General features: G+C 46.6%; 1 protein-coding gene across 1 annotated transcript; it reads left to right on the top strand.

Annotated features, from left to right (window-relative positions):
- Positions 1-27,632, top strand: LOC135375117 (uncharacterized). Its single transcript, XM_064607828.1, has 7 exons — positions 1-137; positions 4,471-4,559; positions 8,832-8,924; positions 13,826-13,910; positions 20,421-20,467; positions 21,209-21,295; positions 27,486-27,632. Exons 1-7 carry the CDS (start codon positions 92-94, stop codon positions 27,552-27,554), a joined length of 516 nt encoding a protein of 171 aa, XP_064463898.1. The 5' UTR covers positions 1-91; the 3' UTR covers positions 27,555-27,632.
- The last annotated feature ends 38 nt before the right edge of the window (positions 27,633-27,670 follow it).

Raw genomic sequence — 27,670 nt, 5'->3', positions numbered from 1 at the left:
GGGTGGAACGCTTGATAATATAACCTGTAACCCCATTATTAACGCAATTTTCCACATAACTCTCGTAGTAGAAGCAGGAAAAACGGATCCCATGTTCGTCAAAGGTTGGCTGGCCTTTCTCATATGCTTCTGGTTCGGTAAGCATATAACCTCTCACACTGTCGCCGGTGTTCCTTTCGCATTTTTAAGACTTCGCTCGTAATCAGCAAGTTTCTTACTTCTCTGGCGCCAAGGCAACTGACCACGTTATGTGTAAAATCTGTTACAGATCGGCTACACAACTGATGACATCTTTACACAGCCCTAGTCAGTGCTTACTCTCAAATATGGTATATACAGAGTTTAGGTAACCCACTACAAGGTAACCAGTAGTATACTATTGGTTCCCGGTAATGCTCCTAGTCCTTCGGTTTAATTTTCTGCCAGAGTGGAGGTACGGTGGACGGCTGTAGGGTAGGCTTGTTTCTGAAGGGTTCTTTATACAATACGAAGAAAGAAACTCGAGTTCTTTTTTGTTGTTTTTTGTTATCATTAACTATGGTGCTGATGTGGTTCGTGCAACTAAGGTTGTGAGTAAGATACAGGCCCAGATGCTCGTAGAAATTCGATTTCAAAACAAGAGTAGTCCCTATCTTGTAGAAGCGTATAAGTAAGGTTGCCTAGAACGCGAGAACGATACGGATGGATACTTAAACATGCTGAGTGAGCACAACCGAGGTAAAGCGTCACGGGTATTGTGTGAACTGGAGTTCACGCTTGAGCAATTTTTGGTCAGAGGAAGAAGAGATGCAGCGGTAGTCTTTTAGAAAGACGTTCAAACATGCCTTCAGTCACTCGCAGCCCACTGCAACTCAAGATGGGCGTGACCTTCATCCAATGTCGCATTCACAAGTGGATGCTCTAAGTAATAAACTGCCATGGCCACGGTGAAATGAAAAAAAAATGAATAACTAAAAATCGTAGAACACAAGTAGATGAGGCAAGCGAGTTGGTGTAAACGATTGAACGGAAAAACTTCCTTGAGTCTGAGGAGCAACGAAGGGGAGGACTAGACAGGACGGACACAGGACAAGAACCGACAACGACTACTCAAAGCCAGTAAATGAACGTTTATTCAACATAGAGCGAGTGGGGGAAGCGATAATGAGTAGTCGTTGTCGGTTCTTGTCCTGTGTCCGTCCTATCTAGTCCTCCCTTCATTGCTCCTCAGATTCTGGGGGTTGTTTCCATACAAGAAAAATCGTGGGGTGTAATCCTTGTGGTGTGGTGCAGTACAGTGATCTGTAGATGTCATGGAGTTATGAGGACTGGGACGAGGTAAGGGAGAGATGTACCCTCGAGGTCCAACATCGCGCTTTCTTCCCATGCTCTCGTGTAGTATCTAGAACATTGCGCGGAATGGAGTCATCAAAGTACAAAAATGATATGAAAAGTCACTCAAATGCAGGGTTGGCTACCGGAAACGGAAACGAGTAACGGTAATTACCGAAATTTAGCAGGAAACGAAAATGAAAACGAAAAAGAAAATTGTTTTTTAGGTTTCATTACCAGAAACCGAAAGGGAAACGAAATTCAAGAGTGGTAACGTTAACGAAAGCCAAATTCGCAGGACGTTTCCTCAGTCTTTTCGCGTTAACATGAACATTGTACAAAGTGTTTCACTTAAGAGGGATACAGTCGACCCGCGTTTATCCGGACGGCTTCGTTTCCTGTGAAAATGTCCGGATAGCGAAGGAAGCGGATAAGTGAAACACGAAAATTCAGAGTGACCCTAAAAGGACATCTTTATTGATCATTACACAGAAAACTATCCATTGTCATCTGTTTCATTCTAATACACGCATCCAGTTCTTCTAAACCTTTGCAAATGGCATTGACTTGCGAAATATTGTTCGGTTGCTCGAAAAATAACAGCGCTGTTCTCAGTGCCGCCCGCGCATTTTCTACCGTCACAGCTGGTGCCTCATCCAGGCTTTCATCATCAGATTATTTTTGAACACTATCGGAAGCGACGACACTGACGATGTCGTCATCTATGATTGCAGCGCAGGGGTCCTTGTTGCGGACCTTCTCAGTCTGAAATGACCAGACTGCTCAGTGGATTACTTTTGTGTAACGTGCAAAGTCGGAAAGGGAGAAAATTCTTCCTAGCAACACTGTATTTGTGTCAGTAAAAGTCACGACCAGGGTTCTCGACCTCACTTGACTAGGTGTGGGCCAAGTGTCATTCCTGGACAATGACCGGATAACTGAAGCCGATTGTTGGGTATTAGTCACTTCTGTTCCCTGGAATTCTCGTCCGAGTCCGGAAGCTGAAGTCCGGATAAACGAGGGCGAAATACATGGGGAGAAATCCGTACCCATGTTTTTTTGTCCGGATAGCGCAGGATCCGGATAAATGAAGTCCGAATAAACGCGGGTCGACTGTACCTAATTATTGAAGAAAATTACTTGAGATTAAAACTAGGAACCTTCTGCGTCATACTTGCGAAGGCTTTTGCCACCCAAACAGGTGGTTTCCGTCAGTGTACCTCATTAATTTGTCTAATTAGCTTAATTGAACTCAAAAAATACCCAAGGAAAGGCAACGTTTTTTTTTCTGCGCTAATTTGAAAGCCCATGACTACAACACCCCATTTCAGTCACAGTTGCAGGATCTTTCACAATCTTTCTGAAAAGCACGAGAAGTGTAAAAGAATTGCGGGTCTTTCACTGCGAGAGTTGGTCTGAAAACGCTGCGAGAAGAGGCCAGTCTTAGATCTCCCTACAAGGTCGATATCTACCTAGCACATGCCGAAATCTCTCATGGGCATGCGCACTGTTGTGGAAGAACTTTCCTTCGCAATTCCGGATTTGAGCTTGGAGGTTGCTCCTTGGGACAAGTTATAGATTATGATGTTATGAGAGATATGATATTAGATATGAGCGCCTTAGAACCAGCTAAAGTGGAAACGGTCCGGCTGCAAGCCGAGTCACTACTTGCCGGTGACTTCTTGGCTGAATGGGAGCGAATGAAACTTAACCTTCACGCCAACGAAAGTGAATTCAGGCTCGGTAGCTTTTGTCCAGCACAAAAAGGCCAGAAAGCTTGCTGCTCAACAACAACATATTTCTAGCCAGCTGTGTACTCTGACCCCAAGTACCGTCTATTGCTCAGCGAATACGCTACGGACGCATCTAAACTGTGCTTAATTGATATAACAAAGAGCTGAAATGACCGAAAGATAGCACGACGCTGAAGCACATTTTGTTGAGGTGCCCTGTAACGCTGATGACAACGAAGCTTGTCTCGATGATCACACTGAAAGTCTTACGAGGTCTCGCGAAACAAGTCATAGCTCCTACAGAGCGCCTCCGACCTTCCATAAGCAGGACATCAAAACCTCATTACAAGAATACGAGACGAATATCAAGGGTGCCTAAAGAGACGGATATATTGAAATGGTGGCTTTCCCGCGATGAACCTTTTGCAAAGCGCCTGACAGAAGCTGCCTTCTCTGTGCTCTCTCTGACAATCACGCAGGTGTCAGTGGAGCGTTTCTTTTCGAGACTTTCTTTCGTGTTGAGCCCACTGCGCAGCAAGAGTTTTGGATTATACGTTATTTTTGCGCAAGAGCCAGATCGAGAGAGACTGTGCGTTTAATGGCACAAAGGCGGCAAAGGCCAAAGAGCGCCAGAACTATGGACACGGGCGGAAACCAAAAGGCATGTATTTCCGCGAACTGGGGAAGCATCTACTTGGGTGTATGGGATTCGTCACGAACTTCGCATTAAAGTCTTTAGTGTTTATGCTTGGTGTGGTTTGTCCTTTTGCATCCATTACGTAGCTAGAATATCTGACATGAAAAAGCCAAAATCAAACAGTACCAGTTCCGGATGAGAAACTGAAACCAGTACCGGGGAAATACCTCGGAAACCGAAACTGAAATGAAATTCTTAAAAGGAAACGGAAACAGGCACCGCTACCGAAAATCGTCCAGAAGCAGAAACGAAAATCCGAGTTGTTCAGTTACGGGAAAGGGAACCGGAAACAATAATATTTTCGGTAACCAACCCTGCTGAAATGTCGTCGCACAACAAGAACAGCTATTGCCATTACCCGAATTCGACACCGGACGGTAATTTCCGTTTCCATCTCTGTTTCCGGTAATGGAGACCGTGGTAGGCTTTCCGTTTCTGTTATCGTTGCCATCTCAAATTTCGGAAATAAACCGTTTATGTTTCCGTTACCATTACTGTTACCCTTGCCTCTACTGAACACTGAAACTGATTGGTTTATCACTTTTTCGGAACTGTTATCGTGAACACCTTCCGATGTACTAAAACTTCTTAACGCAACTGTCACGCCGGCAACGAAAAAGGAGCGTTGTCACGCCATTACCAGTTGCATATTTTTCCTTTGAGCATTCGTACGCTAAACAGCGAAGGAAGCCTATCGGTTTTGACAGAGTGAGACGTCATTCTCTGCAGCACCGGTTCCTCCAGTTGACGGTAATGCGATGTGTATCCTTGTGGACTTGCCTGGAGCTGGAGGATGCACGGAATACGAACACATTAGAGTAAGTATAGCTTCCACACCTACTCTCTGCCATTAGAGTAATAAATGGTGGCAAATTAGGAAGAAGTTCCTGTTCCCCCGTCAACGACGCCCCAGGTGTTGTATGTAGTAAGTGCTTGCGCCCAGTACATCACAAGCAAATGAGCATGGTTCAGCACATGTTCAATTGAAATTCCTCCATTTAAAGCATCGCACTATCTGAGTCAGTGCCGAACCGGTGTACGTCTGCTTCGACATAACTGGGAGTCATAGGAAAGCAAGTAAACGGAAGGAGAGTGGGCAAGGATAATCAATTTATTGGAAAATCAGGGATATCCCAAACAGCACAATGACCTGAAAGTCGAGTGCGATAGGGGTGGACGGTATGTGTCTTACCAATGTTCTTTAGCTTCACGAGCCTGTTCAAGGCCTTCCACCTACCCGTCCACCCCTATTGCACTCGACTTTAAGTACATTGTGCAGCTTGGTATCATCTTGACGAAACGAGTTTGGAGAAACCACTGACCATTGCCGGTCCTCTGCCAGGCATGATGGTTGTAGAAATTGATTGGCTACAGGGACGCAACATAATGCCACGTATCATCTTTGAAGCGACAACACGGAACAGCAACAACAGGCAACGAGACGTCAAACGACGGGCTGAAATCCACGACACGCCGCGGTGATTAGCGAGCGATCATTCGAGAAGCATCTGTGTCTTCACTCCGCATCAATCTCAGGGACGTGCCGACGACTTTGGAGAAGCTTCTGTATTTCCTCCTCTTCACCGACGCGTGTTTTCTGCAATGTTCGCCGCTGTGTATAAAAGCTCGTGAGCTCCCAGCAGGAGCATTCTTTACCCTAGTTCTGTTTGAGAGCTATCGCTCTTGCGTCAGCAAGCTAAGCAGCTGAATAAAGCGTTCGCCGATTATTCGCCGTCTCGCTCATTTGTTTTCATTTCTGGTGGACATTTTTCCGTGACATTTCTGGTGGAGGTGCGGGGCAATCCCAGCTCAACAGCCTGGAAGAACAGCAACGACTCAAAACTCAACGACGAAAAAAGCGTGGTTTATCTGCATTGGGACCCCCATCCCGCAAGAAGATGACTGCGGATAGCACCACCCAAACGGCGCAGCGGTCATCGCGCCTGTCTCCTCTGCACGATCGCCGAAAACATTTACCGGGAAACTGTACGACCACGTTGACGACTGGCTTGACCATCTAGAGCGGATCGCTAGGTTCAACGAGTGGAACGACGACCAGAAGCTCGTCAACACGTACTTCTTTCTTGACGGGACGGCGCGGACCTGGTTCGAGAACAGAGAGACGTCTCTTACATCCTGGAATGTATTTAAGACAAGCTCCGCGAGGGGTTCACTTTTGAGCAACGGTACTCACCGAACAACTACTCCTGAGTGGGGTACAGCTACCAAATGAAAGCGTCACCGGCTTCGTTGAAGACGTCCTGCGGCTCCTCAAACGAGCTGATCCCAAAGCCTCCGAAGAAAAGACGGTTCACCGGCTCAGAAGAAGTGCGAACGTTTTGCACGCCCTATCCCGTAACCCACCGCCACGACGACACAAGCTTTCCTGGACGAAGCCGGCAGGATTGAGAGGGCTTTGCTCTCTCGGTCCACCATCGGCCAGCGGCGTCAGGACTACCAAGACTTCGCCGCGCCTGCAGAATTCGACATAGACTCCCTCAGGCAATTGATCCGAGAGGTGGTCTGAGAAGAAGTACGAGCTCTCCTCCGCCCAGAAAAAAACAGAGCTTCTTTGGCCTCCATCGGGGCGATTATCAAGGAGGAGGTACAGCAGGCACTCCAAGCGCCGCCACCTGTAGCCGAGGTACCGAAGCCAACCAACACAGCCCGCACTGTGACAGCCATCACCGGCAGCGCTGTACGGCAACAGCTGTGCCTTCGTTACTCCGGATGGGCTTTACGAATTCAGGGTTATGCCTTTTGGCATGTGTGTCAGCTACGTTTCAGCTACCTCCAACTACGTTTCAGCGAGTCATGGACACTGTGCTGGCTGGGTTAAAATGGCAAACTTGACTGTGTACCTCGACGACGTTGTCGTCTTCGGAAGACCCTTCGAGGAACACGTAGAATGGCTGAAACAAGTTCTCGAGGCCATCAGAGCTGCGGGACTGTAGCTGAAACCTGAAAAATGTCGGTTCGGTTACCAAGAACTGATCTTTCTCGGCCATCTCGTGGGCGGTGACGGCATACGCACAGATCCCGAGAGAACAGCAACTATCGACAACTACACTGTTTCTTCTAACGTTAAAGACATTCGAAGCTTCCTTTGTCTCTGCGTCTACAGCTGCCGCTTCATCCTAAATTTCTTGAAAACCGCGTCACCGCTCAGCGCCCTGACGAAGGATGGAGCTTCTTTTTAGTCGCACGAATTAGAACAACGGGCCTTCGAGGAATTAATGACACGCCTCCAGACTGCACCTGTGTTGGCACACTTCGATCTCAACGCCGAAACCGAAATACACACCGACGCAAGCAATGAAGGTCTCTGCGCAGTGCTGGTACAACTACAAGACGGCATCAACAACAACTTTATTTTTGACCTTGGAGAGTGGGGAGTTTCATCGCCACAGGCAATACTCTACCCCATTGCTGGTTGGAATGGGGGGAATAAAATAACGAGCCCCTTCACAATAACGATCGAAGTCCTAAGTTGTCCAGAAATGCTGCGTAAAGGCTGGTTCACACTGTCACGTTTACGCTTGCGTCTACGGGTTACGGGCGCTTACGGTGGGGGTTGCCATGACGACGAAGAGACGGCGCCCGCAAGATCGTTTCCGCAAGGAGTTGAAGCAACTTCAACTTTTCTCCCGCAAGCTCCGTAACCGTAAGCGCACTGGCCAATAGGATGGCAGAGAAGTTCGGATGCCGCGCAAGCGTTTGGTCTCGCGCGTCTCCTTGCAAAGATGGCGAAAACATTCGATGTCTTAGAAGCTCATATTCTCCTAGTTGAGAAGTTTCCCTGGCTATGCAATAGCAAAAGAAGCGACTACAGGGATGCCACGAAAAAAGAAAACTCATGGATGATAATTAGCATAGCAGTGCAGGTGATATCTTTACTCAATGAATCTGTCCGAAGTAGCGAGTTGTACGTTGCACTGTCGACGATGGCGTTAAGTTAAGAACATTAACAGTTAAGAACATCGTCAAGGAATATCTGATTGTCTTCCAAAGCAGCTGGCACCGGGGTGCTCGACGCTGGACGCCATGCTACTCTGTGGCTGTATTTCCCTATTCTTCGGAAGGATGGCGCTCTAGGAGGCCGTTCCTCATTGGAGGAACGGAGCGCCGAACCGTAGTAATGTGAACGATGGAGGAACGTAGCTGGCAACGTGATGGGTACTACGTAAGCGCAACCCGTAGCCCGTAAGCGCGAACGTGGCAGTGTGAACCAGCCTTAAGACGGCAGACGTAAGACGGCATCACGAAGCTGCGTCCCTACTTATTTTCCCGTCTTTTACAGGCACAATTCCTCTTGCTATCCCAATTCCGCGTTCTAGGAGGAGACGGGTGTTTCCCTCGGCCAACAAACAGCCATTCGGTGCCGTGTCAGTGTACTGGAGTAATAATAACCGGTGACAAGGAAGGAAGGTCGACCTGCCGACTTACTATAGTTGCCCCATGCGTATTTGTGCGCTTCTCCGAGCTTATACCCCTGTCAGATGGGCACATATACGGCCTTAACGGTCACGGCGGTAAATCCGTACTGTCATTAGCTTCCTGCCAGACGATCAGCAATAAGGCCTTTGCGAAAAAACTGAGGTAGAAGGGCAACGGTGTTCCCGCAAGACAGTTTACGACATTCCACGAATTTCGCTAGTTTCACTAGAGGTCGCCCCTGGCCCGTTAAATGCAATTTTGAGAGCAAAAATATAAGAGTACTGTGGTACATGTATGACCTTTTGTGCTGGGTTGGCAAGACATTGTCAAACTACGCCGCCTACATCAACTATCTGTCGCTACCTTAAAGTGCAATTAGTGTTTTAGCTTATTCTACAGGAACGCTGCGCAAGCTTTATTAAGTCGAACTTCTCTCGTGCCTGCGATATTTGCTGCTTGTGAAAAATTTCAAGTGCTTTCTCAGTCGCTACGGTTAATTATAGCAAATTATAAATAAAAATATAGCCAGGTAGATTGTCGGCCGAAGCTGAAAGTAGTGGTATCTGTTTCACAGATGTATTCCAGACTCCGCAGTCCCTTTATTACAAAGCCGGATTGAGCAAGACTTGTGCCACAGTCTTTCTCTTTTACAGTACAATGGATCCTTGCTTGCCTGCAGCCACATGTGCGTACCAGACTTGGACGTGTCGTGCTACCGTAATGAGTGGACACAGGAGCCATGCCTCGTATGTATTTTGAAGCATTCTTGCAGTGCATAAACGTTCCGTTCAGTCGGTGTATGCGAGGGGTGTTCAAGTCAAACCGGGCCTTTTTGTCTCCTGAGTGTACAAATGGCTCGCGCTACTTCTTTTTCGTCATTTTCACTCGCTATCTCCGCGTTCACTTTGTGGTGGTCCAAAGTTTGTGCAAAACAGAAGACACGTGCTGGACAAGATGGCCGCCCGATCGAAAAATCAATCAAGACTCCATCAGAAATTCTAATGATCCATTAGAATATTTTGATGTTCCATCAAAACAGCTTCTAGGCACATTAACAACCCCTAGTGGTCCAACAGGACTGTTAGTGGTCCGACAAATGCTGTCCCAGAGCCCGTCAGGTGGGCCAAATGGCTCCAGAAAAAGGCCTGGTGGTGCCACAGGGCCCCTGATGGCCCAACAAAGGTTATCTAACTGCCCATCAGGTGAGCTTAGTGGTCCCACACGAGAACTTAATGGTACGTCAACGAGGCTTTGCGGTCGAACAGGTACGCCTCAATGTAGATCAGGGGTCCCTAACGGGACATCAGAGATATGGAATAGCATATAATCACCAAAACAATCCATGTAGGACGCCGTAAAAGACCCAACTGCAAAAAATAAGAACGAACCTGCGTCCTGTCCTGCCCTAGTCTTGTCCTTTAGCGTTTCGTTGTATCGAAAGTTCTAGCTGTTATAAAAATGAGCAACGTTGTAGCCGACGTTTTTCCAGTATTCAATATGGCAGCTCGCATTGTCCTGACTGTCCGATAGACCTCCGACCGACAGGTTACTAATTTTATGCCGTCTTGCTCATTACGACTCGAAGTATTCTAATATTTATTCAAGATGCAGTCGTTCGTGATATGTGACCCCCATAAAGCTTCCCTAAAACTGGTCAGCTCTCACAGGCTCAAGCTGCGAACACCCCAGCGTATAAAAACAATTGAGCATCGCGCGACGCTTGCAGCCTATAAAAGGTATTAAAAACGATAAAAACCCCGTGCTGGGAAACAAACAAAAGGGCGACACAACTCCTAAGTCCTGTACTTTCGAAAAGATAAAAGGCACTACGCAGACTTGAGGGTGTGAAAGGGTAATTTTGCAGAAGAGAGCGTTGCTGGCTCAGGTTATTTAAGAGGCCCCCAGGTCTGTCAATAAAATTCTTGATCTCCAGTCTGTGCTGTGCGTTGTGTCGTCCTTTTGTTTGTTTACCGGCACGGGCCTTTTTCTCTCTTTTCAAGTATGAAATACCGAACAACCCAATTTTTAACAATTTTCTACAAAAGACAATGTGCAATGCGCGAGTACCATAAGCATCCATAAAACGTCTGGGAACTTCATAGGTGGACGTCGCTTTCCGTATATCCGTCAGTTGAAACATTTTCCTAGTCTTGAGGGAATTCTCTGATGGAATAGAGAATTCTCTGCTGCGAGAGTGAACAAAAGAAAACAAAAAAACGCGCGATTGCACTGCAGAACATTGATTCTCGATGGATCTACAGAATGTCTAAACCAAAATGAGTAAGCAACACAGGCGCAGTGGTAGTGTTGAGCCCCAACACATTCCTCACTTCAATGTTGCGTGTGCGTGTAAATTAAATGAATTTAGACACCTCACCCTTTCGGTTTAGCATCAGCAGTAAACAGGGCTGTTGGTCTCACGAAATCATGGAAGACAAGCTATAAGCATAGTATATGTGCTGTCTGCATCCAATGCATCAAATGAAATGGACATTGCTATCCTAAGTGAGGTTTTGGACGTTCAGCTCTGAAGAGCGTTCATCTTAATATATTATTTATTTATTTGAAATACTTCTGGCGTTTGACTCGCCATGGAAGGAGGGACATACATAGTGCGCATATTCCACTACCAATATATCGGCAACAACAATGATAATCATAATAAAATATAAAAAAAGGAAAACGCTATGCCAACAAACATGAAGCTGTACTCAATTAGCTATACATATGCATATATACACACATACACATATATACAGGAAACACAGTTATGAGTCACGATAAAGTTCAGTAATACAGGAGACAAAAGAAGGGAGGCTGTCGCAATCAATGGCCGTCTGGTGTAACTTATTCCATTCTTCAATGGTTCTAGGGGGAAAGGAGTACCGTAAGCAGTTTCTTTTGAAGCGATATTGCACTAAATGTTTGGTGTGCTGTCTGCGACGACTAGCACTGTCGGAAAGTTTCAAGTACTTGGGCTTGGGAATGCAAGTTTCGTCGTTAAGTATAGACCAAAGAGTTTTTAGGCACATAATTTTGTTTCTGACATGAAGATTCAGAAGCCCTGCCGACTGGAGCATTTGAGTTGGTGAATCAAATCGGGAAAATTTGTTGTACACGAAACGGATGGCTCGTCTTTGAATCATTTCAAGCTCTTTTATTCTCGTTGTAGCTTCCGGAAACCAAACGAGAGACCCATAAACCGAACGTACTAAGGTTTCATAAGCAATTAGCTTCACGTGTTTATCGGCATCGCAAAGACTTCTCCTCAACATACAAAGCTTTCTACTGGCTCTGCTGATAACATCGTTTATATGTTGATCCCACTTCAAATCCTCGCTCAATGTAAGACCTAGCTATTTATGTTTACTGACTTGCTTAAGTGGTCGCCCATTGACGGAGTACTCAAAAGGAAGAACATTTTTCTGTTTAGTTGTTATTTTCATGCGCACACTTTTTTGCGTATTAATGGACATCTGCCAAGAGTCGCACCAACTTTTGACGGAGTCAAGGCATGTTTGCAAACATTCCTGGTCTTGGCGTGACCCTACTTCCCTGTACAACACGCAGTCATCTGCAAACAATTTGATACTAGAGATAACTACATTTGGCATATCATTTATATAAAGTAGGAAGCACAAAGGGCTAAGGACTGATCCTTGTGGAACTCCAGAGCTTACATTCGAAATACGTGAGTTTATGCCATCAAGGTGCACAAACTGTTGCCTTTCAGTAAGGTAGGATTCGAGACAAGATATAAGCTTCTCATTATTAAAAATTGAACGAAGTTTTAAGAGAAGCTTTGAGTGAGACACCCTGTCAAAAGCTTTTTCAAGATCAAGAAAAATCACGTCTACCTCCTTGCCAGCATTAATGGATATCGCAAGATCATGTAAAACTCAATAAGTTGGTATGTGGTAGAGGAATGCTTTCGAAAGCCATACTGGAGCCCACTTATCACAGAATGTTCTTCAAGGAAACTAGACAGGTGACAGTAAACGATGTGCTCGAAAATCTTGACAGCAATGTACAAAGCACAGCAAAGAACAACTTGACAGCAATGAAATAGGTCGATAATCTTTGACGGATGACGCCTTTTTTTTTTCGGAATTGGAATAACTTTTGCAATTTTCCAAGCACGAGCTGATTCATATACTTTCTGATATATCAACTGTAAGTAGAGTGAAATCCACCCTGCGTAGCGCCTCAAGAAACCGTTTGGAATCCCATCAGGTCCTTCACTCTTTTTTAAGTTTAAGCTAAGTAAAAGAGATAAAATGCCAGGAGAGCTGAATACCACATCGGGGATTGGAGGAATTATACCTTGCCAACACTATAAGGTAGGCTCGTATGCTCATCAACAGAGTAAACTGAGACGAAATTATCATTAAACTAATCTGCAGTGTGACTCGCACTCGAGGGCATTAAATCAGTACCTCGCCTATTAGGATGAATATGCCGCCAGAATTTTTGTGGATAACTAACCATGAAGTCACGCAGGGTGTTACTATAGAATGTGTGTTTATTATTGCGTATAGTGTCACGAAGCTTTCTCCTCAGTTCTCGTACACCTTCGGTATCAGAGCGACCCCTTTTAGTTAACCTATTTATGCGACGCTTAATGTGGATAACTTCACGCGTAATCCATGGCCTCCTTCTTCCTGCTCGTTTCTTCCGCAAAGGAACATGGGATCGCAAACAGGACATTACAATGTCAATGAACATCGACCAAACCCCATCGCTGTCAACCTCGGGTACCATCTAGAAAACCTATCAAATTCTAAGGCGAGGTGATCAATGATCGCAGTGTCATCGGCTCTTTCAAAATCATAAAAAGATACATATTTCTTTGAATCATTTCTAGATGGTGACAGACAGCAATTAAACAAGACAGTTTTGCGGTCAGAAATGCCGTCCACAATATCAAAACAAAAATCAGTCAACGGTCGATTGACAACAAACAGGTCAAGAATGGAAGATGTCATTGATGTAACTCTAGTTGGATGAGACACTACTTGTTGTAAATTGAATTTGTAAGCCAAGTCAATCAACGCATCAGCACTGCGTTTATCCTTACAAGTGCCTTTAGTAAGAGAATTCCAGTGGACACCAGTTAGGTTAAAGTCACCGCATACAATGATTTTGTGGTTGTCCTTGGAAATGGTAGTCATATAGTCATCTAACGATTCCAGCACGGATACAGCAGCATTTGGGGGCCTGTAAACAACTCGAACAATCACTTTTCCAACTACTGTATTTAGTTTACACCAAGCACTCTCCAAATTGGGATGAGGAACGACAGAAAAGTCCGAGTTTTTCTTTAACAACAACGCAACACCCCCGCCCCGATATACTCTATCTTTCCTACCAACTACATATAATAATTAGAGCTTAATTACCTCATCGTGACACGAATGTAAACGGACTGAATCTGTCGCAAAAGCGTGTGTGTGCATGCCAAGTAGTTTCATATTTTGATCAAGTAACAACCTATTTGTAGGAATTGGAGTACATCATTTGGTGGAACACCCCGTATGGTGCCTATGCTTGGCCTGTGTGTTTCGCCTTAACTGTTCTTTAACGTACAGCGTATTTATATAATCGCCTTCATCAATATAACATTGTTAACTTTCTAATTTTATTACAGGTTTTTAACAGAGCCACTCTTGGGAGGTGCTACGGAGGTGTATGTTATAATAACACAGAGTATAATAGATTGGCTGCGATAAGAGGTAAGTGTACACTCCTGGCCCGAATAGGTGTAATATCAAGACGACTACCCGACTGTGTAAGGGGACGAAGCGTGTGCTTTGCATCAATAGACGACGGAGTGCAAAGTTCCACAATACACACCAGAAAAATATTCTCGAGACATACCAAACGATGGGAAGATGACATCGAAGGAGGAAGAACAGACCGCGGGCTCGATGCTGCTCAACGATTCGTTATTCCGTGCCGTGGTGGAGGTGGTAGTGAGGGTGAAAGAGCTCAGCGTTCTTGGCCTCACAGAGGTGGGCAGCATCACGACCAACGCTCTAAGTGGGACACCGACATCTGACACCGTCTGACGAAAACCAAAGAAAAACTAAATAAATGTATTACTTCGCTCTGATTCGTCACGAGCTCACCTGCGGTGGCCCATCGTGTCGTTCCCTTAAGTCCCAGCCTACACCGAAATGGTTTTTACGTGCCGCCATGTGGCGTTAGAACATGCCTTAACATGCCTTAGTAACCGCCAGCTTCTTTGAAGAGCGCGCTATGAACCTCTTCCCATGGAAAACGGTATCTATTCCATTCACCAGAAAGAAGCTAAACAATTTCAACCTCAAAATGCAAGGGGATGATATCGAAACGAACACAGACCCGCAAATTCCTAGGAATAATTCCCAATCAGAACTTGTCCTGGGCGCGACAGATCCAGAAGCTTAAGCAGACAAACAAGGCTTATGCCAATATGAAATGGGGCCAATGCGAAATGAGGTAACGGGGAAGCAGTCCGTACTGTTCACCGAGCCGTGATAAAACAAATACTGGCTTACAGCATCCCGTACGTGCACAACATCACTCCCCATCAAGAGGCCAAGTTAAATTCCATCTTAGAAAGGAGGCTCAGAATCTGCCTGGGAGTACAGAAGACAACCAGCATTTCGTCTAACCACCCCAAGCCTAATGGGCAAGCGGAGAATTTTGTTCTCTCCTTCAAAACAGCCCTGAAGCGTCTGAATCCAGTTACAGCAGAGGAAGCAGAAGCGCGAAAGCTTCTTTCCATAGTATCGAGTATCCCCCATAACGCAACTGGATATTCACCTTCGGAGCTGCTGAATAACCGGAGGTTTCGAACAGGGCTGGATTTTGCATGTCCCAATGCATACCAGAGCCCATAAATGAGAATGTTTGTACGAAAGCCTCATGGACTTTTACTGCTGATGACAATGTGTGGGCTAAGGATCCTACACGAAAACAACACTGGGTAAAAGGTGTTGTTCGAGGAAGGATTGCTCGAGTTATTTACGAGGTGGAGTTGCAAGACGGGAAGACATCGTCGCGCCCACGTAGATCACTTGAAGGCTAGGGTGTCCCCACCGCCTCTTCCCAATTTTTTCATACAGCAGTTACTCGTACAGACGCGACGATGCCACTAGGTCTTTGTGATCATACATCATGCATGTCACAGGAACCATCGCTGACAGCTTCTGCTATCGAGCCAACGCGGTGCCCTCAACGACGTAAGCCGCCTCCTATACGGTATCCACAACGTGAGGGGGAGGAGTGTAGTAGCTGAAGGACACGTGCTCAAGGATGAAGATGGGTAGTTTCATTTATAATCGAATGATGCCCGCCTGTCACATTTTTTATTTCTCTCGAAAAAAAATATATGTTATCCCACCCACAAAGAGATGCAAAAGGTGCCTGACCGCAGGTCTCTGCGATATTTTCTTCTCCGTCCACGGCGCTTCAAAGCAACCGGCGTGATTTCGCGGCTTAAATTTTTTCCAACTTTTTGACCTTGTATCTCTTGAACGAGATGTCCCATTTGAACGATTTTTTTTTTTTTGCTGACAGAGTGTATAGTGCACGTTCCACCGATGGTTATTAAATTTATATGGTCAAGAGAAAAGTATACGAAAAAAAAATCCCGAAAACGCAACAGAGAGCCTTTTTACCGGTCGTTTGGAAGGTCATGGCCGAGGCCCTGGATCTCCCACTGTGATGTTCTTCGCATGAGCAGAAAGATCATTCTTCACTCTTTCGTTTGGCGTTAAATACATTGCTTTATCTTCAGCCATTATCCCGTAACAATGCCGTAAACACGGAAGGGAAGGGGAAAATTCTCATTTTCGCGGCAGTTTTTACCCAAAAAGGACATATTCAAATTTTCCGATATTTTGTACTGACATAGGTGAGACATAGCTGTTTCAGGATATGCAATAAAATGTTTGCTTACTTTGGTCCCACAGGGCGCGCAATTTTTTTTCGCACCTCTATTGGGCAGCGCTCGCACGGGTCAAACACGTAAAAAGAGTGGACTTCTACCCCACCCCATGCCTTTCTTTTTTTTTTTTTTTTTTGCTTTCCGTGAGGGTGCCGTCATGCCGAAGGCCGACTATAGTAATATGCACAGATCACTGTGATGTCCGCAGACAAGCGAAAGTTCGTTGCTTAGGCTTTCGCACCCGGTTAATCCCTTCAAGGTTACGTGCTTGAAGGAAATCGGACGTGGGAACATGGCATTTGTAAATACTCCGGCTTTGCCGGACCGAAGCGCGAGACGTCTATTCTCTTGTAATTTTGTTTTGTTATTTGCTTGTTTCTTCTACTTGTGAACAAAGACGGAATTTGAAACACTCGGGTCATGTGCCACAATGCCGACAGATCGGCCAAGGACTGGTCGCTTGGTCTTCCTGGGAATGATAGGACATGTCCGGTCCCTTAGTTCTTCAAGGTGAACTCATTTTAGAAACATTTTTTGAAGGAGTTACCCTTCCAATGGGTGAGAAAATGGGGGCGCTGCTTGGGAAAAGACTGTCTTTAGGCGTGTACGGGGTTACCGCCGCTGTCCACATTTTAAGACGAGAACCTTGCTTTCCTCGATGTTACGTATGGATTTCGTTTTGTTGTCGGCGTAGCGTGTACTTCTGCGCTCCCCATGGCCAGCCGTAGCCACACCAGAAGTCGACTATACTGCCCGGACCACACTCAACGACACAAGAAAAAAATACCCTGGAACAAGAACTTCAGGCCGGTATCGTTGATAGGACCAGGGCTTTTGAAGACCATCTTGAGTACCTCGGAGGCAGTCCATGTCCACGACACCGACGGAATATGTGTGAACTGCTACAACACGTTTCGACTGCAGGTTGCTGAGGCAGGGCCTTCAGGTGAACAAGATCCTCCGGCTTCAAGCCCTGACGACGCTGACTTCAGTGACCCCACCGAAATTTTGCAGACTGTGAACAGGAGCATATCAGAGCAAGATATTGGAGTGAGCCCACTCAGGCACCCGGCTGAGGTCCGACACAGCACGCCATATGCAAAGCGGAAGCAGGAATACATTTTTGCTGCCGTGGCCAAACAATCCCGCCGACGTTTGAGCAGCGCTTACGGTGTAAAGTTGAGCCCCGAAAAACCACCTATGGAAGAGAGACAGCGCGACGAGTTGCTCGAAAACCTACGGAAGGCATATACTTCAAGCAGAACCATACAAGAAAGGTGCCGACTGTTGACGCTACTTCCCTCTTCATTCACCAAAGCTGAAATCCTTCGAGTCAATCCCGAAACAACGATGTACTTAATAACGAAGAGTCAGAAGCTCCGAGAAAGTGGTGGTGTATGGGCTACCCCTGACCAGTACTCTGCAAGAAATGCTATTGACCACGAACACGTCAAGCTGACCCTTGAGTATTACCTCAACGACGACCTTGACTGTTCAGTGCAAAGTCCGAGACCGCGTGACGTTATCAAATCTCGAGGCACAATCGGCGGCGACGTTGTGGCTAAGAGTTATATGACTCGTACAATTCGAGAGACGTACCACAGATTTCGGGAATCTCACCCCGAAGTGAAAATGAGCCTGACCAAGTTTTATTCTCTTCGTCCACCACATGTTTCAATGAGCCCTTACAGAGAAGATGTGTGTGTGTGTATTGCGCGAATTACGATTTATGCCTCAATGCACTCATTGTCGCCTCAGACAAGCGCCGTCACGCTTGAAGGTGTGAAATCACTGTGTTTGTGCCCAACGCAAACGAGGGATTGCATACTCGGAAGGTGCGCAGTGTGCCCAGGTGGTGATGCCTTGACCGCTGACAGGTTGCAGGTAAGGGCCGATGCCGAAGAGATTGAGATTGTCTTGTGGGAATGCAGCGCCCTCAAAAAGCTCGTAGTCGATATTGAACAATTTGTAGCCATCCTTAGAAAGTGGCTAATCCGCTACATAACGCATGGCTACGTCCAGCGAAACGCGATACGCTGTGAGAAGATGCTGGAAGGCCCCAGGAAAGTCGTCCTCCACTTCGACTATGCCGAAGATTGGACGGTCGTTTTTCCATGTGAAGTACAAGGCTACCATTGGCGGAAGAACGAGATAACCATTTTTACCTGTGTCGCGCACTATTTCTCTGGAACACGGTGCTACGCCGTTGTCTCTGACGGCATGCATCACGACACCGCATTGACACTTTTGGCGCTAAAAATATCGACGAACACATGGATGAAGCTGGGCCGCTGTACAGCACTTGGACTTATGTATCAGACGGCGCTGCAGCGCACTTCAAAAATCGGTACCAGTTCCACGAGCTGAAGGCAAATCATCACGTCACGAAGTGACTGTTACGTACGCCCGGACACGGGAAGAACGCGTGCGACGGGGTAGGCGGTGTCGTCAAGCACCGTGCGCACTGCGCAATCTTCGGTCGGCTCCCAGAGAAGCGATACAAACAGCTGCTGACCTGGTAGAGAAGCTGAAACCGACGTTGCCAAATATTGTTCTTTTGCAAATTTCGCGTGAAGATGCAGAAGCCTTCAGGAAAGTGAAAAAAGCAAAATATTGGTCTGATATACGCCCTGTTCCATAGCTCCGATCGTCATATACATGGATCAAAGAGGGGCAAATCATGCGCTGTGAACAACTTTGAGTGCAACAGTCTGTTGAAAGAATATTGTGTACAGATGTATCGTTTTCGACCCTCTATTCGTTAGACGTCATGAATATATAGTTATTTGTTCAGTCCCTCTCTGTCGTTTGTTTCATCCATATGAGAGCTGCACAATAGGGGTGCGAAAAAAAAAAAAAATTGCGCGCCCTGTGGGACCAAAATAAGCAAACATTTTATTGCATATCCTGAAAGAGCTATGTCTCAGCTATGTTAGTACAAAATATCGGAAAATTTGAAGATATCCCTTTTGGGTAAAAACTGCCGCGAAAATGATAATTTTCCCCTTCCCTTCCGTGTTCACGGCACTGTTACGGGATAATGGCTGAAGACAAAGCAATGTATTTAACGTCAAACGAAAGAGCGAAGAATGATCTTCCTGCTCATGCGAAGAACATCACTGTCGGAGATCCAGGGCCTCGGCCACGACCTTCCAAACGTGCCGGTAAAAAGGCTCTCTGTTGCGTTTTCGGGATTTTTTTTCGTATACTTTTCTCTTGACCATAAAAATTTAATAACCAACGATGGAACGTGCACTATCCACTCTGTCAGCAAAAAAAAAAAAAATCAATTCAAATGGGACATCTCGTTCAAGAGATACAAGGTCACAAAGTTGGAAAACATTTAAGTCGCGAAATCGCACCGGTTCCTTCGAAGCGCCGTGGACGGAGAAGAAAATATCGCAGAGACCTGCTGTCAGGCACCTTTTGCATCTCTTTGTGGGTGGGATAACATATATTTTTTTCGACAGACATAAAAAATGTGACCGGCGGGCATCATTCGATTATAAATGAAACTACCCAGCTATGATACGTGGAGCGTGGGAGCGAGCGGCACGGTTTGGCGCACGAACGTAGATGGTGCGCAAAAGATTCGTGCACCAAGGATTCGCCAAAGATTCGTGCACCCGAGATTAACAGTTGTGCTCTGGTAACCGCCTTGTCTTGTAGCATTCCTACAGCTGTCACAAAAACGGCATCGGTCAAGCCTCCGGTTTAAGTACTGCGAAGTCTGACGCATGTAGACAAAACCACAAGCTCTAGGTATAGGACTACAGTAAAACTCATCTTTTGACGAAGGGACTAATTCTGAAAGAGATGTGAGACAAAGTAACTTATTGCCATTTCTAAGAGCAAGAGGCAGATAACATTCATCACACAAGCCATTCGGACCGTGCGAAAAGTTGAGGTAAAGGTAACAAATTTCGCTTTGCGGTTAATTTTTTCCCCTGCACGAAGACGAGATCCAGCGTTTTGGTCTCCCCTCTGCTTTCCTGGAGGAAAGTAGTCATATGTGCAGTGTTCTAAGTAAGTAGGAAACTTTCGCAGGCATTGCGCTTGCTGGCGACAGTTTGCTACGGGGCTTCTGATTGTGTTATGAAAACGAACTTTACAAACGGCATCGTGCGAATATCAACTTGGACGCGCCCCCAAAGCGGTTTCTCCTCTTCGCTTGCTTATCCGTTGGTGTCGTTCCACTTTGCTCATAAACCGTCTTTGTCCACCTTTGTCTACGCGCTGTGTGTCACAAAACATCACCAGCCAGGATGTCGTAGCGTCATTTCTATACGAAAGCCAACTTGTTTTGCAGGTCCCAACACTCGGATGCCGTGCAATCATGGAAACGACTACTTATATGTAAGTATTGAGATGTTAAATACTGTTTATTTCCTAACCATAAAACCGGAACGCACAACAGCAAAGGGAACTTTAGACACGTGAGCACAATAAATTTAAGAAATTTTGCAGCAGCAAATACCTTATATTGCGAGCTAGCCAAAAAAAACAAACGAAAGAGCCAAGAACGGCGCTTGTGCGCATGCGTAGAACGCACCGAGCAAGGATATGCCGTCATTCGTCATTCCATATGTCGTCATTCATCACAACCTCTCACAAACAGTGAACCAGGGGGCACTTCGATCTCTTATGCGAAGAACGCAAGAATTTGAAAAAAAGAGCACAGAATTCGATCTTTCCCACTTGCAGCAAAGCATGTGTTACTGTCAATTTTGTTCCGCTATTCGTGTCTTGGAACAGCTATTTAGAGATACTGCACATTAACCGTCCGTATGTAGGAAGCCTTTCGAAAAAAAAAAAGAAAGTTTGCTTCGAATACCACGGAATTATAGAAAATGAGATCATGTAATGGGTTTTGCATTCAGTCTTTATTCTTTCTGAGGCATTCGCCACTCAGGAATAGGACGCACCGAAACTATAGGGGCACCAAGAGCAGCTAGGACTGGTCGAAATGGTACACTGGATAGTTCGCCGCTCTCTCCTACCCGCTATCCCACGTTCATGTGTCACATATCAGCATTTCTTTCTACAGATCGCCGTAGTACAGCACGTCACATGTAACCGCCATGTACTTGCTTGCAGAGTAAACGGGGACCATTCGGCTGCCACTTTTACTGCCGCGAACGTCCCCACAGTATTGCCGCACGTCCTGACGGCAATACCTGTCTGGTAAGGAAAATAGCAGCGAACCTTTTCAAACATTTGCACGTTCGTCAGATCTCTTCACTGTGCCCTATGTCTTTGAGACCTAATGGGGGGGGGGGGGGTACGTTTATTAAGAAAAAGAAAGGAAAGGAACCCAATGGGGTTTCATGGTGGATCCTTAAAGAGCCTACGGAACGCAACACTCTCTGGACGCACACTGCTTCGACATTTGCACAAAAATTACGAGATCCCTGAAGCCTTCGGCAAGGAATCTGACGAAGCAAAAATCGAGCAAAAATAGAAAATCAGCCCATCTCGTTGAGTTTGTGCGAATGCTAGCTGACGACAAACTGAGCTCTGTCTCTCTCTCACTTTCTTCGTTTTCTTTTCTCATTTTCATTTCATTCATTTCATTTTTCATGCAAGGCTTCCAAACTACAAGTTGAACATTCTCTATTGTTACACTAGATGTCTAGGTAGAAACTTTCGGGGAACGGTCAGTTTTGGTTATGCCATCGAAGCACTGCACGTCCAGAGAAGCAGTGTCCCCATAGTGATCGTAGGTCGCCTTTACTGAGGATCGACAGCAGAGAAGAGAATTGTACATTAGTTTTTTTTGTTTTTTTTGTTCAGAGTTTGAGAGCTGAGGTTCACCAGGTCTGGCGGAGCAAACACAAGGGCTTCACCGCAACCGAGCTAAAGACAGCGTTGAAACTTGTGGACGTGCTCCCGTCCCCGGGATACGATAAGATTACCTGTGTCGCGCTGTGAAACCTTGACGGACGATCACTACAAGGTTTAATTCATGTATCTAACGCATCTTGGTATTAGAAATCTGTCATCTGGCTGGAAGGGGCCAACTGTTCTTATCCTGGAACCCAGTAAACTCCCGAATGCCGTATCGTCCTTTCGGCCTATAAGCCTGGCAAGCTGTATGCGAGATCTGACAGAAATAAAAGTTTCAGCGTCGTCTCGACTGATGGCCCGAAAAACAGGTTGTGCTTGCGAGGCAATCGCTGGATTTACATTGCCACCGAAGCTCCATGAATCTGACTCTCGACCTGGTCTCCGCACTGGAGCATGCTGGGGCTAGACTTTGAACTTTTCGCTATCCCGTAACGCTCGCTAAACGCTCGTGCTCCCCGGTTAACGGCCAATGCACGTGACGGAATGAGCGCGCAGATTTTGAAAAATAGCTATAACGATCGCTATGTGCACATCAAGATTGAGCCCCTGGTGTTCATCGATGAATCGACGTGCCTGTAGATGGTGCGCGGACCGTGCTCACCGACGTGACATCAGCCTTCGTGGACATCAAGAGTGCTTATGATACCGTTTTGCACATTTGTATGCTGCATGCCTTGCTCATTTTTTTATGTATCGAGTCGGCCCTACAACTGGCTCCAATAATTCCCAACGCACCGAACTGGCGTTGTCCGTATACATCCGAAGGCCAAACTCCAAACATAATGTTCGTCAAGGAGGTCCGCAAGGAAGTATCGAGACTGATACTCCTTGATGTGGCCATAGCAGGTAAAAAAAAAAAAACGAATAATTCATCTGAAAGTGGCGTTCTCCCTATGTGCAGGTGATGTTGCAGGTAGGACAATAGGAAAATCACGATATGCCATTAAGTACCGCATGCAGCCGGCTGTCAATTAGATCCGCAAGCCCGTCGCAACTTGGTATGGACATCTCGCACGAACAGTACGTCGAGCACCAGTTCACGCCCAAGGCCATGACAAAGTTCTGTTCGTAGGTCTCTCTCACTGTTCGCTTGATGTGGTCACGAATTCGAATCTACCTTGGTCTCGATACATTAGTCACGTTGAATTCGGCACCTTGGCTTGAAGCCTAATCGCAGAAATGGCCCCCTGCTGTTCATGATCTTTCATGATCTGGCTTGGAGTGGGGAAGTGATGGGTGCTCCCTTCTTGCAGTTCAACTGCCTTTGCACAGACCTGTGTTCCTTACAGCCTTCCAGATCTGCGGAGGATTTCCACAACATCATTAAACAGCCTTCGGGGCCTGTTGGTCGAGCCTTCGTCGCTGCCTCGGAGTTCCAAGAATGGCTGAATGGCTTTCCCTAGGAGTCTGGCCTCGCCCAAAGACCATGAGGCTAAGTTTTTTCGCTCGCCATTTTCTCCATTCCTTGCAGTGGCAGGCTACTTTTGGCCGTCATCATTACAACGTGTGCTATCATATAATATCATTCTGGCTACAGTCATGACCCTGCCCAGATAAGTGAAGCCGGTTTCGTCACCACCGCGACCACAGCACAGTGGCGTTACCGTTAGCGGGCAGTTGACCCTCCAAGTTACTGAGACATCATTCTCCATTTTTCTCCATTGCTCGCTCTGTCAGCCTTTCTGAATCACACTTTCAATGTCGCTAAATCAGCTGGACTCTCAACCTCTCGCTATGTCACAGTTGTCTGGTCAGTGACCCAATCCAGCCCGCCAACGCTGTGCCCCAGAAAGAACTTCCAAACTTTTTTGAGCACAGTTGAACTTCTGTCCCAACTGTCAAGCGACACATTATTTCATTTCACCACATCACAGCCAGCAATGAGACAGCTTATTTCCCCTGGCGATGAAACTCCAAATCATTATTACACAAAACTGATGTTGTTAGCGTAGAGCTCCCCAGTCTTAAGAAGATGTTTCCGTTCAAAGATATATGTCATGCTCTGGGAAAAAAAATGAAAAGGAACACGCGAGTTGCTGCCGCACAAAGGCGGGGTGATCTTGAGTGGTTTACGAATGAGGTCTCAATAAGCGAGTGCGTCTAGAAGAGCACGGAAAGCACTTTGAACATACTTTTCTAGGTGGCGTATACTTGATATTGTCACGAAGCGAAATGGGCCGGCGAGTCGTCGAATAAACAGCAATCGGTTTATTAAACTACTTGGTAGCAAAAACACAAGAGTGATAGCTCTCTGAACACAACTGAGTCCAAAGCATGAATGCTCCAGCTTGGAGCGCACAAGCATTTAAGCGACGCGCCGAAAAGTCTAGAAACAGCACGTGCGTTTGCCAGAGAGCAGGCGATGTGTCTGGAAGCTTCTTGCTTCTTCTTCAGCATGCGCTGGGATGAGATGTACCGTTTCGTGCCTGCCCTGGAAGCTTCTCGAAGATGATTCGTGGCAATATCAACATACGCGTGATATCAGTATACGACCTGCAGTAGGAATCTACCGGGATCTGTCATGCCGTGCTACGAAGGTGAGCTAGCGGTCGAAGGAGACGAAACGCTAATAACCAAACCGAGATTAAACTTTTTCTCCGAAATACCCAAAAGAATCGCAAAGGCACAAGCGTGCACAGCGTTTCACGCGTTCCATAAAAAGTTGGAGGCTAGGCTAGAAAACAATCTCTCTCCGGATCAATTCTTTTAGTCATTGTCGTCGTTTTGTGAGATTTCTGCACAACTGACTTCAGGAATAGTCGTACAGTATATTTTCGTAGACGAATGTGAATATCTCGGTTGAACAGCTGCGATCCTCATGGGCTGCCCGCATGCTGTGACGTCAGGGCAGTTGAGTGAGCACTTTTTATAGGCTGCCGAAAATCGTCTGCTAGCATTCCCACCGGTCAACCTGACTGCTTCAGACGCGTAACGGGGTGTCCCAAATACGGCTGCGAAACGAACGAAATGAAAAGAAGGCGGGCTATCTCGCTATTGGGCAGACGACGTGATATCGCAGAGTGGCAGCCAGGGGAAGCAGCAGTTCTGAGACGCGAGACTCTCCTGTCCATCATGTTTGTGGGCTTCTTTCGTGCCTCTTCTAAGGATGTGCACCATATCTATGGATAAATATTCATAGATATGGATATTGATGGATCTATGGATGTGCAGTGTAGCACATCCGCATTGCAGAGGATCTCAATTGAAGCTTTCACTCCAGATGTAGGACTTCATCTTGCAAGTAACCCGTACGCTAGAAGGCTAGGTGAACCTTCGCACCGTAGGTGTGGAAGTTGGAGACCATGTCGCTGTCAACATATCACGCGTGGTGCTGAGTCCTGCAAATATAGAGAAGGAAATTGTCCCAGAGCATCTTCTTAAGGGAACAGCCAATTAAAAGGGCAGAGGCGAGCCTAGCCCTGAATGGCAGGGTGATGCAACGTATCCTTGTGTCTTAGGAGCACGGGTACGTAACAAACATTTGGTTGCCAGCCCTCATATGGTCGACGATAGATACAAAACGAACAGGACGACACAAAAGTGACTCGGTCAAGGGGGAAGCCATGGAAAGATTTTGGTTGTTTAATGGGGTTGAGCGTAGTTGTCAGGGTTTGGGACCAAAAGACAGTGCGGGTACGTGAGTCAGCGGCATAGATATCTGCATCAAGGCGGCAGACAACGTGCGAGATCCTCCTGAAGACATTCTGCGGCAGGCATAACGAATCTTGGACCGCGCCGGCTGTGACCACCACGTACAGCTTCAAACACAGCCTTCTACAGGCGTTTTGGTGCCGCCTTAAATACCTGGGATCACCGTTCCGAGGCTTGCTGTTTCCATCTTGGTTTCTGTATATCCCCGCAAGGCTCGGAGTCGGCTTATGCCAGGTTCATCCCATTAACATCTTTCACAACTCACTTGCGCCAGACCCACTTTGAAATTGTTTCTCTGTCGTAATTCCTAGTCGTGTCATGCTAGTGCCTCGTCTCAACCTTCGGTTATGGTCCCGTTCATCGACTACCCCATTTAATAATATCACAGTAGTGTCCTGCACGTCAAGTCCTTCTATTTCAACCCGTGTTTGCACTCGCCATTTTACAATAGACAAGTGCGAGCCAGTGCATCTCTCTACGAAGTTAGCTATCATGCATACCCTCATACGAATTTCTGGAGAAAATTAGTTCACAAGAGTGCCCGTACCGAAGGCGATACTCACGGGGATCTCCTCGCTTGCGACGTCATTCAGTCGAGCATGTTTTATTGGCTGCCGAGAATCGTCTGCTAGCAATGAGACTGGTCGTCCTTACTCCTCCCAACATGAGACTGGGACGTGAAGTTGGTGTTGGAAAGGAGCACGAACCAGGCTGCATAGTTAACATTAGGAAACCTTTAATGGCGGATGATTAAGATCAACTGTGCGGATGACGATGGCTAGAACAACTGCGGCTGAAGCGCACATGTCACGAGTGTCGAGGGATGGATCTTCATCTTCGCTTTTCTTACAGTTGGTACGAATCCGGGTACCGGCTGTGCTGTCTTGGCGTCTTCCCTGGGTTTTCCTTTAAGACAAATGCCAGCACAGTTCCCTGTGAAGATGGGGCAGGACACATGATTCTTTCTTGCGATAGTCGCCACGTCGCCCGGCTGTGCATGGACGACTACGGGAAGCAGTACCACCACCACCACCACCACCACTACTCCCGCCCTTTACTGATTTCCGCGCCCTTACTGATGAGTGCAAGGGAACAAAGCTTGGGACGATGGGATGTTCCGAATCTGCTCTGGTCTCCCTTCAAATCCGCGTATTGATCTTTCGATCTTTCGCGGTGGAGGGAGGCGAAAGGGAGCCGGTCCTTCATATTTCGAGAAGGGCCCCTTGATAACGCGGTCCGCCCCCGGGTGGGCCGTGTCTTGGAATGCGCGGCCCGTAAAACGGTCGTCGGGGCAACATCGCTTGCGGTGTTGTTTCCGGGAAGATTATTTCTAAAGATCCGAATCAGTCGGAGAGCAGACCTGGCGTCGCTTGTCGATCACGACACAAGCTTCCATTCTAGGCGTAGGACCTCCTGGAGCAACTAACAACAACATGCTAGGCTGTTCGAGTAGCCTCCACAGTGTAGCTGTAAAACAGCGGACGGAACCGCAAGTTCTCCTAATGCGTTTCGAAGGAAGCAGCTGAATAACAAGGCAAAATAATGCGCACGAGATGCACTGCAGGTTGATGCAGCATTGCCTTGAACATCAGGAACACGGATACATCACTAATCCGTCGTCGACAATATATACAAAACGTAGAAAACGACGTCAGACTGACTTGCTCGTGCTGGAAGTCAGGGGAAGATTTTTTCTGGTTGTGTAGCTCATACAGCAGAATTGAGAATAGCGTCCTGCACTGTCTAGTTATTCCTTTTGTTCCTGTGTTTATCCCCGTTGTTTCACAGCAGACCAGTGTCGACTGGCACATCTCTCTACGAAGTTACATGATATAAGTTGCGTTATATAACACTTCTTCATGTTCCTGTGTTACAGGACCCGGCGACAGCAGTCAAGGGCGGATGTTCGAGTGGCTACTGCTATGCTGGATACCAGCGAAATTGAATGGAGACGCGCATAAGAACGACATTTGTATGCAAAGCACTGCCTTCCTCCAGGCCATTAAACATATAATTGCCAGAACTTACAGTGGAACACTATATAGAGTACCAAAAAATATT

This window comes from Ornithodoros turicata, unplaced genomic scaffold, assembly GCF_037126465.1.
Source record: "Ornithodoros turicata isolate Travis unplaced genomic scaffold, ASM3712646v1 ctg00000829.1, whole genome shotgun sequence".
Taxonomy (NCBI): Eukaryota; Metazoa; Arthropoda; class Arachnida; order Ixodida; family Argasidae; genus Ornithodoros; species Ornithodoros turicata.
The sequence above is the reverse complement of the archived record's forward strand: the minus strand, read 5'-3'. Positions and strand labels throughout refer to the sequence as shown.

What these genes read in the sequence shown, in the direction of transcription:
- LOC135375117 (XM_064607828.1), top strand. Translation starts at nt 92, where the DNA reads ATGTTCGTCAAAGGTTGGCTGGCCTTTCTCATATGCTTCTGGTTCG. An exon ending in ATGGAAACGACTACTTATAT is followed by an intron (nt 20,468 to 21,208) that starts GTAAGTATTGAG and finishes ACTTGCTTGCAG; the next exon opens with AGTAAACGGGGACCATTCGG. An exon ending in CTGACGGCAATACCTGTCTG is followed by an intron (nt 21,296 to 27,485) that starts GTAAGGAAAATA and finishes CCTGTGTTACAG; the next exon opens with GACCCGGCGACAGCAGTCAA.